This window comes from Sphaerodactylus townsendi, linkage group LG01 (genome assembly GCF_021028975.2).
Source record: "Sphaerodactylus townsendi isolate TG3544 linkage group LG01, MPM_Stown_v2.3, whole genome shotgun sequence".
In the NCBI taxonomy this organism is placed as follows: Eukaryota; Metazoa; Chordata; class Lepidosauria; order Squamata; family Sphaerodactylidae; genus Sphaerodactylus; species Sphaerodactylus townsendi.
Window position 1 is genome coordinate 175,922,463 of NC_059425.1, and position 12,613 is coordinate 175,935,075.

General features: G+C 43.4%; 1 protein-coding gene across 1 annotated transcript in view; it reads right to left on the reverse strand.

Moving 5' to 3' along the window:
* The window catches only part of SH3BP4 (SH3 domain binding protein 4), a 59,513-nt gene that overhangs the window by 13,896 nt on the left and 33,004 nt on the right, over positions 1-12,613 (reverse strand). Inside the window, exon 3 of the mRNA XM_048500414.1 lies at positions 6,111-8,458. Within this exon, the coding sequence (XP_048356371.1) occupies positions 6,111-8,458 (2,348 nt within the window). The remainder of the gene's footprint in view (positions 1-6,110; positions 8,459-12,613) is intronic.

Below are 12,613 nucleotides of genomic sequence, written 5' to 3' on the forward strand. Positions count from 1 at the left end.
CGGCCCAGCCACCCAGCCATGCCCCAGAAGTGGCGGCAGGCCCCGGTCTGCCTGCACAGCCCCGAGCCCCAGCGGCGGCGGTGGTGATGGGCCTGGCCCTGAGTTTGGATTTATATTCCCCCCTTTCTCTCATGTAAGGAGACTCAAAGGGGCTTACAATCTCCTTTCCCTATTCCCCCACAACAAACACTCTGTGAGGTGAGTGGGGCTGAGAGAGCTGTGACTAGTCCAAGGTCACCCAGCTGGCATGTGTTGGAATGCACAAGCTAATCTGGTTCGCCAGATAAGCCTCCAGAGCTCAAGTAGCAGAGCGGGGAAACAAACCCGGTTCTCCAGCACCTGCTCTTAACCACTACTGTTCTCAACCACTACACCATGCTGGGTCACCACGCTGGCTCACAAGTAGATACCTCACCACACAATAACTCCATATTGTGCCACTGAGAGAACATACCAGCCACAGATGCGAGTGAAACACTGGAGCAAAAACTACCAAACCATGGCCACACAGCCCAGAAAACCGACAACAGCCTGTCATGCAATGAATTTGGCTAGTAACAGAAAAACAAGGACATTCTGGTGGTTATATACAAGAGATACTTTGTAATTCAAGATATAACTATGGTAGCTCACATACAAGCATTGATACGTTTATAATGTACTCATACAGATTTCTCTTGATATTCACGGCTTTGTGTCATACACATAAGCTTCTTCAAACTACAGCTTTAAATATGAGGAGTTACGAATGAATAACCAATTTACCAGCTTATTTCTTTAAACCTGCCTAAGATACTTTTTTTAAAGAGTGATTTAATCTCTTCAAGATCACTCTCTCTAGAGATATTTCCCTTTATAACTAATTATTGATCCTGCTTGAACTTAAACTAATGTGTGTTCCAAAGGAGAATCCTCTCCAAACAAGTTGCATCCCACTCTACTATCTTCCACACCAAGGGTATCCAACTCTGGCGCCACGCCGGCAGGGACTGATGGGAATCCTAGTCCACTAACATCTGGGGTGCCAGAGTTGGACACCCCTGTTCCACACTGTCAGTTAGCAGCTCTCTTTCAACCGTTAACTCTCAACTGTCAATTTTCAACTGTTGTCCTTAGAATTCTGTTCAAACTGCCTGTCAATCAAGGGGTTCTATGACCAGAACTCCAGTATGGTGAGTGTGTGGTGTAATGGTTAGAGTGCTGAGACGAAGATTTGGGAGACCCAGATTTGAATTATTTGTTTAACTTTTTAAAAATTGTTTATTTAAGAAAAAAAAATCCCTAATTTGTCATGGAAGTTTGCTTGGGCCAGTCACACACGCTCTCTACCTAGCTTACCTTTTTGTGAGAATAAAATGCAAGAGAGAGGAGGAGGAGGAGGAGGAGGGGAAGGAGAAGGAGAAGAAGAAGAAGAAGGGGAGTAGTAGTAGTAGTAGTTTGGATTTATATCCCCCCCTTTCTCTCCTGCAGGAGACTCAAAGGGGCTTACAATCTCCTTGCCCTTCCCCCCCACAACAAACACCCTGTGAGGTAGGTGGGGCTGAGAGAGCTCCAAGAAGCTGTGACTAGCCCAAGGTCACCCAGCTGGCGTGTGTGGGAGTGCACAAGCTAATCTGAATTCCCCAGATAAGCCTCCACAGCTCAGGCAGCAGAGCTGGGAATCAAACCCGGTTCCTCCAGATTGGATACATGAGCTCTTAACCTCCTACGCCACTGCTGCTGAATAAAATTCAAGAGAACGTGGATGTCCTTGGGACCCCATTAGGGAGAAAGATAGGGTGCAATGTAAAGAAAATGAAATACATAAAATAAATATATTTTTGAGTTGTGACAAAGATCCAGACGTTCTTGATACTGTTAGAACTGAGTTCTGATAAATAATAAAAAGCTCAAAAAAGGCTTCAGTCAAAATGAAATAAAGTTTTAAAAGACTTTATTTAGCCAACTCGGGCAGCTGGCAAGATCAGGGGAGCAACCCCAAAATGGCAGTGCGTTCTTACTTTTATAGTATTAATGACAAGTTACATTAAAATGGCGACAAAGAATACACCCCCAGTGCCTTCATCATCAATCAATCATACAAAAAGGTGGAGATTTTCCCAGTTCCCACAGCCTTTTGGGCTTGTCCAACATCCTTATTGGAAGATGTCAGCATTACACTCCTTGATGTTACATGAATCAAAGACCCTTGTTCTCCTTATCCTGTATGTTTCAAGTTGCCCTGTTTCTCACACTGCTGCTGCTGAATAAAATTCAAGAGAACGTGGATGTCCTTGGGACCCCATTAGGGAGAAAGATAGGGTGCAATGTAAAGAAAATGAAATACATAAAATAAATATATTTTTGAGTTGTGACAAAGATCCAGACGTTCTTGATACCATAATGCCTGTTTCTTGATGCAATCAGTCATGGAACTGACTTAACCAGAGGTGACTTATGTATGGTTCTAGGTGATGTTTTGGACCTGAAGTGAGAACTGCTGACCCAACACAGAACAGTAGTTATTCAGCTACTAAGTCCAGCATGTAATCAAATGGAAAACTGCCAAAGGAGTCCAGCTGAGTCAGATTTCAAAAGAACAAACTTCTCAAAACTACAGGGATTCATCAAAAAGCTGCTGGAGAGGAAAGTAAGGAGAGTCAGTCTTCTTCAGGATTCTTGGCAGCTATTTAGAATTACAATGTTTCTCTGCTTCAGGCTGAATAAGACATTACAAATAACTATGATTAACACAAAATTCTCACAGGGACTTGCAGGACAAACAGTCGGCTTAACCATCCCGAAAAATCTGCAGTTGCGGAACATGTGTTAAACAAAACTGGACATAATATTTTATTTGAGAACGCTGAAATTCTGGACAATTCAGAAGCCTACTATGTCAGACTGCACAGGGAGGCCATTGAAAGTCACAAACACCAAGACAACTTCAACAGGAAAGAAGAGACGTTAAAAATTAGCAAAGCCTGGCTCCCAGTACTTAAAAAATGGACTGATAACCCCACCCGTAATACAATGCACTCAACCACACCTTTGCATAGCAAGTTCCACCCAAACACTTAATGATTGGTTCCCCACCCTGGGACAATATACCCCACTAAACTTTCTCTTCTCACTTAGACACAGTGTGAAACAGACTTTTCTCTGTGATACACCTCTGAAGATGCCAGCCACAGATGCAGGCGAAGCGTTAGGAACAAGATCCACCAGACCACGGCCACACAGCCCGGAAAATGCACCACAACCAGTATTACTTGAGCCCATTCTGAACCTGTTGAGGAAGGAACTTACTCCAACAGGACAAGACTCAAGTCTAATACTGCCTTAAGAGACCAACAAAATTTTGGGGGTACAAGCTTTCAAGCGTCAAAGCTCCCTTTGTCAGATACCGGCCTGAAAGAGCAGGAATTGATCTGACGAAGAAAAGTGTGTCGTTTGAACATGTTTCAAGACCTGCAGAGAAGGAACAAATTTCCAACTCTGTCAGTGATGCATTTTTCTCTCTAATCTTTTTGAGCCCATGGGTACAATTTGAATTCTGATGTGGCATGGTGGGCTCAGCAACTAAATGGTTGCCACATGAGGTGGAATCAGCAACAAAGCGATTGCCACAGCTTAGTTTCAGTAATACAGGTAGATCTTTGTGCTGCTAAAGTAATATTTTTTAAAATCTGAACGGGCAACAAATCTCCAGCAGTCACTCAGAAGTCCTGCTGGGCAAAAGCCATACCCAGTCCCACTTACTTCCTAAAAAATCTTGGCAGACACTCAAAAGTTTGCTGATTAAAGAATCTGGACAAAAAGAAGAAAAAGTCTCAATATCTGTCCTTCATAGCGTAAGACTGTCCTTCATGGCTCAAGACTTTTCCAGATTCATCAGGTATTTCTTGTCCCATTCACTCAAATTATTTATATTGTTCATTGTATCATGTTTATGTCACTGGTGGTACTTGCAAGTCTGAAAGATGATGCAGTTTGTTTTATATTTATGGCTTCCCATGCGCAGCGATGATGCCACGTAGCTTCATGTCCTTGACAAGGTTTCATACTATTGTTATTTGCCGTGCAAAACAATTAACAGAGTTTCACCATCGATCTTTGAGAATCAGCTGATGTTTATTTCAAAACAAAATTCTGTCCTCTTCAGGAGTCCCCACAAAACCACATAAAATTAAGCACTGAGAGTGTTTGTAAGAGTGCATTAATTCTCAACAAAGAAATAGAAAATGAACTGAACGAGTCCCATTCATTTTTAAAAGAGAAAAAAACGGTAAACTAGTAAAAACATCTCATTTGTTTCATTTTGCATTTTTTTCTTCCATTGTTTTATGTGGATAATGCAAAGCAATGCAGTGTGGAATCGTTCTGCATTGGATACACTGGCTGGAACATAATGCAGAGATCACAGAAAGATTACAGTGGTGATAGAGAAAAAGAGATAGAAGAATTGATACATTTGACAGCTCTGCAAAACAACAAGAATACTGCCTGGGTCTCTAACTAAACTCTAATGTGGGAATCTTTAATGATACACCACATTAATTAATTTACCTTCTTAATTAATTGCACCTACAGTGGACATCCTTTGTGCTACATCTGTGAAATTTGCCAGGTTGAGATGCTTTCAAGGAATAAAATATTTTGGAAAAATTTGCATCGTTTGAATGTAAAATACTGAATCTACAAGAAAGTAGAACACTGTATGGTCTCCCAATGACATCATCAGAAAACAAACCTGAATCAATAACTACTGAAGTACTGTTGGACTAACGATGGCATTCATTATTACAATATTCCTGGGTTTTGTGGTATCGCAAAACAATACAAAATTCAATTTTCTTAACATTCTAGCTTTAGTTTTTTTATTAATCCCCTACTACTACTACAGCAGCAGCTATCAACCAATTAAGTGCTCCTCAACTTTAATGTCTAGGATACTTTTGCCAATGCCAGGTGTCTAGAATTAGCTTCCCCTTGTTCACCATGGCCCTTGGCCTGTACCAATCTGCTCTTCCAGACAGCATCTCAATAGACGACTAGCTGCTACAAAAGGGGAGAAAACGGCCTCATGGTAACTAAAATAGCTTTCACAAGACTTTATTTTTGCTTTCTGCTATTACAAATCTCCTTTTTCCCGCTGGCCAGTTGCTGTGGGAAACTGATCTCTGATTTCATCTGGAGGCCCCCAATCAGCTGACTGGCGGTAGAGATGACGACTTTCAGCTAAAAGTGTATTGAAGGATCTTTTGTGTTCCAAGTTCAGCCCGTTATCATCTGGTCAGTACGTACGTCTGTGTGGTGGGGGGGAGCGGGCTGCGGTTTGAAGCAGGAAGTGCACAGGGTAAGCTGTCGCTGCTAAGTCCCTGAGTAGGTAGCCAGGAGTGATGGAGGAGGGAGACTTGAAAAGCCCATCCAATGTATTTTCTCCTCCAAGGTCCCTTCCACACATGCAGAATAATGCACTTTCAGTCCACTTTTACAATTGTTTGCAAGTGGATTTTGCTATTCCGCACAGCTGCAAAGTGCATTGAAAGTGGATTGAAAGTGCATTATTCTGCATGCGCGGAAGGGGCCCAAGTCTCACCAACTAGCTGACTGAAGAGAGAGGATTTAGAAAGAATTTGAGGTGCGCATGCTGGTCCCTGCTTTCTCTCCATGCAGCTGCCCCCTCCCCTCCCCATACAGATTATCCTGTCACCATCACCACCTCCCATCTTACTACTGCTGACTCTTCCCCATGCCTTCTGCTGGTACTAGTTCCTCTTCCACTCTGTCACAGAATCTCAGTAAGGATTAATTTATAATCTGGAGTTTTTAAAAAAATAACGTTTTGGATTTTCCTGCAAAGTTGAAGATTCTCCTAGTTGTAGAAACATGCCCCAATCTCCTCCTGGCCCAACTGCAAGGATTGTTTGATCCACATTCAGGGACAAGTTTAGAATTGGATGTACGGATCATGCACAAGGATTAGTTTCTGAACCTCAAGTTGGATAAGCATTTCAGCCTGAATCATTTTTGCCAGAGATGGTCTCACTGAACCCTAAAACCCAACAGAACAATATCAAACAACACATCACAAATTAAAGAATGCAATATTTAATCAGAATACTTACTGACATGAGTTCCTTCTGGAAAGATTTCCTATCCTTATTGTCTGAATTATTACAGTCTTCTTTTAGTTTTTCCAGCACCGAAGCCACACACTCTGGTTCACTGTCCAGTTCCGCCCGGCAGAAAAAAGTCAGTGGCAAGTTGCCGTACCCGAGGGCATCTGCAAACGATCGCCAGTTGCTAATGTTTTCCATCAACAAAGTCCTTACTGAAGCATAAATGTAGGTGAGAAACTTACAAGGCCTCAAAATCTGATCAAGCAACACACTAGTGGTCAGCTCGGGTCCACAGAAATTGTTCGGCTTTGTTTTTCCAACAACTAAAACGTTTTTGGTATGGACAAGGCCAATTTTACCCTGATAGTAACCTATATACCATTCTTTTGTCCAGAGCTGACCCTTCAGCTTGATTTTCTCTTCACTAAGCAAACCTATGGCATCCCCTTTCTTATATTCCAAGAGGTAATGGTTCTTGCTTTGCCGCACCACTGTTTTTAGCAGTTTCCCATATTTTAAGCTTGACACTGGTCTGTCCTGGAAGACTGGATATTTGCTGGTGGTTGCCAGAGGAGACAATATTATTTTCCCCACCTCATTCTTCTTCAGGAATCTTCTTTGTCCAGTGGACCGGACTGTACTTTTTGGAGGGGGCTGCGGCGTTTGGACACAGAACTGGGTCAGGAGGTTATCCTTGTCGTCCTTGACTTGTATTCTCAAGGTGAAATCTGACAACTCATTCGGGTCATGTGACATGATGGGAAAGATGAGGCGGCTGACTTTCCCTAACTTCATTTGGAAGCCTCTCACCATTTTGGCCTGCTCGCTGGCTCTCACCTCATAATTAGTCATGTTTGAAAACATACAAATCTTTAGATCTTGTGGCCTTGCGAGGGTGAATTGGTGCTTGCCCCACAACTGCAGCGCCACAGGTCCCGTGGAGTGTACGTGCCGTGTAACTTCAGTCACTAAGAGTGTCTTTGGGGCACAATCGTGTCCAAAGATGGCAACCACTGTTTTGAAAGAAGGGTGAATATGCTTTGGACCGTAGACTCCGACTGTGATTTTTTTACCGATGTAATCCCAAACAGTATAAGGGTACAAAATATTTTGCCCTTGGGCTACGACTGCTATATACATACAAGGCTCCAGGTTCTCCAGTTGAACTTGTATTGTGTCTCCATAGCAGTAGCTTAGTGGTACTGGTGTGTAGGGGCCATCCTTCACGTCACTCCGCAAGCACTGCACTCCTACTAAACTCTTGCTCACTAGATCATTCTTAACATCTGCTGACACCTTCATTTCCAGGACAACCGAGGTTCTAACTTCCATGTTGCTCAGCTTAATCTCTAGTACAGGACTTATGGTACTGCATTTGTCACTGTTGAGTTCCAGAGGTGGATCCAATAGAGCTTTCATGGAGATCTGTTGAGTATCCCCAACAGCTACATGTCCCTCCGGAACTTGAATATTGATATTAGTGTCTGGAAGCTGAACGGCTCCCCCAGAGCTATCGAGCTTGCAAACGATGTTTGTCTCTACAGGTTGGGTCTGACCCCAACCAAGATTCTGGCCTAGGAGGTCCAAGTTGTGGCAAGATCTTGCCAGCTTCCGGTGATTTAACCATGCAGTTCTAAAATCTTCCCTGCTTTGGAACTGCTCAGGAGTGGGAGACTTCAACCCAGTGAAAAAGTCTGATGATGCTGAATGTTCCGATTTTGCTTGTAGTACTGAGAGTTCTGACAAACTGTAGGACCGCTTGCTTCTGAAAAAAGGGTTGTCCCGCCGGCTTGGCTGTTCAAATTCAAACCCGTTCATTGAAGGAACCTCATCAAGATGATTGCCTACACTGCTATTAGTGGCAGAACTTGACTCTGTAAACGTAGGCAGCCCTGTCTCAAACAGCAACACCATAGCTTGGGGAGGATGCTCCTTGGTCCTGTCAGGAGCTATCTGTAAATTCCCATTCATAAAAGGGTTAGTCTGGACATTATTCAAGAAAGGGTTGTTTTTTGCTAAGCTCCACTTGATGTCTGTCCAGTCTCCAAGGAGATCAAGTTCTCTGGCTCCCTCATCAGAGATTTCAAGGAGATTGTCTATCATTCCACTATCTGTCAATGAAGAGTTCCGGTTGTTTACAGGCTGAACATAGGAGGATGGGATGTAGCCCATCTCTGTGGTATTGTGGGCATACCACCATTCACCTCCTGAGGTATCTAAGACATAGAGGTGATCACCCTTGGAGAACTTCAAGGTTGTGAAGTTATTTGGGCAGTAGTCTTTAATTGCTACAACTTCTTTTGCATTTCCAAACGATGTAGGATTGTCTCCAATCAAGGCACTAGGAGTAGGCACTGCAGAGCAAAAAAAAAAAAAAGAGCGCGTCATGAACAACAGCAAACAATAGAAAGATCTGGCGACAGGACATAAAGTTAAAAGTCTATTTTCTTCATTGTCAGAATCCTCTCCCTTTAACAACATCTGTCTTTTAGCTGCGACTCATCTGCATCTCAGATATTCTTCAAATGGAAACATTTCAGTAGCAACTGCATTATGAAAACACGCTGCCTGAAATATTTTAACTTTTCAGGATTCCATAGCTTTGGGAACTACCTTACATATGAATGTAAGTAGAAAGGTAGGGCATACATGCGCCAAATTACATGCATAACACTTTTTGACCTTTCAAAAGGGCCAAGATATTAATTCTGCTGGCAACTCTATTGTGGGTAACAAAGGAAGCAATCTTAAACTCTTCCTCTGAATCGTTTAGGACTAAGCCTTATGCCAGCATAAAGTGGAGGATATTGCCAACTCAGCACGTCAAAAGAAGACGGCACATTGGTTTCTGAGCTTAAAGAAATCTCAACAGTGTCCAGTCCAACCCTCCACTTTAAGGCAGGAATCTCAGCAGAGTAGTATTCGCTATACATCATGGGCACCTCAGTACAGAACTGTGTAGCTGGACAACAGAAAGACTTAAGAACTCTTTTGGAGGGCTGATGTGAGTCTAATATCAGGTAGCAGATCAACAAAAGGGCAGAGCTAGGTGGAGATACACAGCCTGAACAAGAGATCTGGAAACTGGTTATTTTGCCTACTCTATAATTAAGCCTCAGGGGAGAGAATGCAAGCCGCACTCATTTATTTTATGTTCTTTGCTCAGCTGTTCTTATTCAACAATTGTTCTGTTACATTGTTTACTTTTTTTTGTAGGCCATGGCTGCTTATAAAGGTAATGCTAAAAGTTTCTTTTTCTGAATTTGGGGTTATGGTGGCCAGTTTCCTCCCCAAAGCTCACCCGTCCAAGGTTCCATCCCTAAATCTCCAGGAATTTCCCAAACTAGAGCTGGAAACTTAAGCGGATCTGATCTCTGTAGTGGAGAGTTCAAGTTCAAGTTCAAAGACCTTTATTAGGCATTAAAACATAGCAGAGCTAAGTAGTAGTGGAGAGATCTGCTGAGATCACAGGAGAGCAGCTGCTGTCAGGGGCAGGGGAAGGAAGAAGCAGGTGGGAGACCAGGAGGATGATGGGGGCAGAAAGAGAGAGTGATGGGGTGGAGACAGAAAGAGAAAGTGGCAAGTATGGAGGAGAGAGAGTAAGAAAAGTGGCAATGGGGGGAGAAAGAGTGAGATGCTGGGAGAAACTGCAAGAGAGAAGGAGGAGGAGGAGGATGATTTATATACCCCCTTTCTTTCCTGTAAGAAGACTCAAAGGGGCTTACAAACTCCTTTCCCTTCCCCCCACAACAAACACCTTGTGAGGTAGGTGGGGCTGAGTGTGTTCGGAAGAACTCTGACTAGCCCAAGGTCACTCAGCTGGCATGTGCTGCAGTGCACAAGCTAATCCAGTTCACCAGATAAGCCTCCACAGCTCAAGTGACAGAGCGGAGAATCCAACCCAGTTCTCCAGATTAGAGTGCACCTGCTCTTAACCACTACACCAGGCTGGAGGAAGCAAGTATGGAGGCAATGGTACAGTCATTCCCACATGTTTCTTGCAGGTCCCCACTTGTGCAACACTGATTGCCACTGGTTGTTAGCCAAGAGAATTCAGCCCTAATCAAAAATCACAACATGACTTCAGCTCCCCAGAAGGAACCATTATGACACCTAACTGTCCCACAGGAAGTAACTGGGCGGTGCTTCAAAAAGGCGGCAAGGTGCTTTATTAGGAGTCAGACACCCAAGAGACACAGGCCCAAGTCAAAATGATTCAACAGAGATGGGGTTTTGGATAACAACAGTTCATTAATTCAAACAGTCCAACTGCAATCGTTTCTGACATTTTGCCTGCTGGCCTGATGCCTCGCTGTCTAGTTTTTACATGCAGCTGCAAAGGCTGCAAGGGGAAAGAGTGACAGCAGATAAGTGCCTTAAACAGATATCCTCCAACAAGAGCAGTTTGTCAGAGTTCCTTCCGAACAGGATTGACGTGGTTGGCGTTTGTGGGCACAGGACTTTTAAAAGGCTGCTGATCACCATATCATCTCAGTAGCTTCAGGAAAGCGATTTCATCAGGCAGGGCAAAGTTCTGGATGTGCCGGCAGGCTGTGCAGACTAGCGGGAGACACAAGGAAGCCACGATCTCTTAGCTTTAATTTCGCATTGCTTAATATGAGCAATCTGCCAGCGTAGTTAAGATAACAATGAAGAGCATCAGAACAGATGAAGAGCCCTGCTTGTTCACAGCATTCATGTCAGTGGGAAGTTGCCCTCAAAGTCTGAAACACTTCTAATTTCACAATGCGGATGTGAACTGGGTCTACCAGATCTTAGTCCAACCCTCTAACCACTACACCACAGCGGCTCTTGCTGGATTTTTAATTTAGAACCACACCTAGAATGAAGGAGGAGGAGGAGGAGGAGGAGGAGGAGGAGGAGGAGGAGGAGGAGGTGGAGGAGGAGGAGGAGGAGGAGTTGTCTGGATTTATACTTCCCCTTTCTCTCCTGTAAGGAGACTCAAAGGGGTTTACAATCTCCTCCCCCACCCCCCCAAACAAACACACTGTGAGGTAGGTGGGGCCGAGAGAGCTCCGAAAAGCTGTGACTAGCCCAAGGTCACCCAGCTGGCATGTGTTGGAGTGCACAGGCTATTCTAGTTCCCCAGGTAAGTGGCAAAGCAGGGAATCAAACCCGGTTCTCCAGATTAGAGTGCACCTGCTCTTAACCACTGCACCCCTGCTGTTCCACCTTGGGGGGTAAAAAACAAGCACAGCCCTAAATGGCTGGGCATGCTCTTGGAAGTTGTGGCCAAGACCTCTGATGGGTTTCCTGAAAAAGAAAGTCCCTAGAGAGGTGAGCCAGTCACCTGAATACTACAGAGTAAGCTTACTTTATCTTTTACCTTCTTCAACGTGCAACAGCAGGCCCGCTATTCAAATTCATGTTTTATATTTCTTTAAAAATCATTTTTAATCATCCAAAGGTAACAGCAGTTAAAAATTAGAAAAAGAGGTAAAATCTACAAATTCCACTACATTAATACTGTACACAAGAACAAAAAGGCAATATTCAGAGTGATATTAATACTGAATATTTTCCAACAGTTTATTCCTTTGTGACAAATAGTTGCCAATGCCACAAAACTGATCAATGACTGGAAATGCCAACACAACATTTTTAATGCCAATATGTTTGTACACAGTCTACTAATTAATCAGCACTTTATTCTACATTCTTTGCAATTGCTCATCCATTCCTACCCCTTGTTTCTACTACCTGCGTACCAAAATTGGGGTAGCAATTAACATTTTTTAAATTTAAAGTACCTTTACACATTGCTGGAAAATACACTCTAGATACACTATAGCAGCGGTTCTCAACCTGTGGGTTGCAACCCCTTTGGGGGTCGAACGACCCTTTCACAGGGGTCGCCTAAGACTCTCTGCATCAGTGTTCTCCATCTGTAAAATGGATAAATGTTAGGGGGTCACCACAACATGAGGAACTGTATTAAAGGGTCGCAGCATTAGGAAGGTTGAGAACCACTGTGCTATAGCAATCATGTGCAACTGTATTTTCCTTTGTGCAGCAGGAAAACCCAGTTCTGAATTATTCCTATAGTACATCAGGAGGGCATTATCCAATGTCTGTGAAAACAGCCTTCGTCAGCCCCCTGCCAAAGAAAAAGTATAGGGCTTTAATCAACTGAGTAACTCAGTAATTCCAGAGTTTTACTTATATCTCTCTAGAATGCACTTTCGCACCACATATGGAGAATATTCCAATTTTTATTTCTTTTGTATTTCCAGCAAGGAGGGCATATCCACCTGTGAACATTTCAGCAAGTCTAACAAGCGTGACGCCCCGTCAATACAAATAATTTTAGCATTTGTTCTCTAGAGCTGAGATCTAGTCAAGTTTAGCCTCAGGTTTCAGTGACACAAACCACCAAATTTTGTCCCAGGACATTTCTGACATATACTTTGGAGTCAAGGTCTTGTTGCCTGAGAGCATTACATAGCAACTGATCAGATTTTGTCAGTTTCGTGTAATTACTGTCTGCA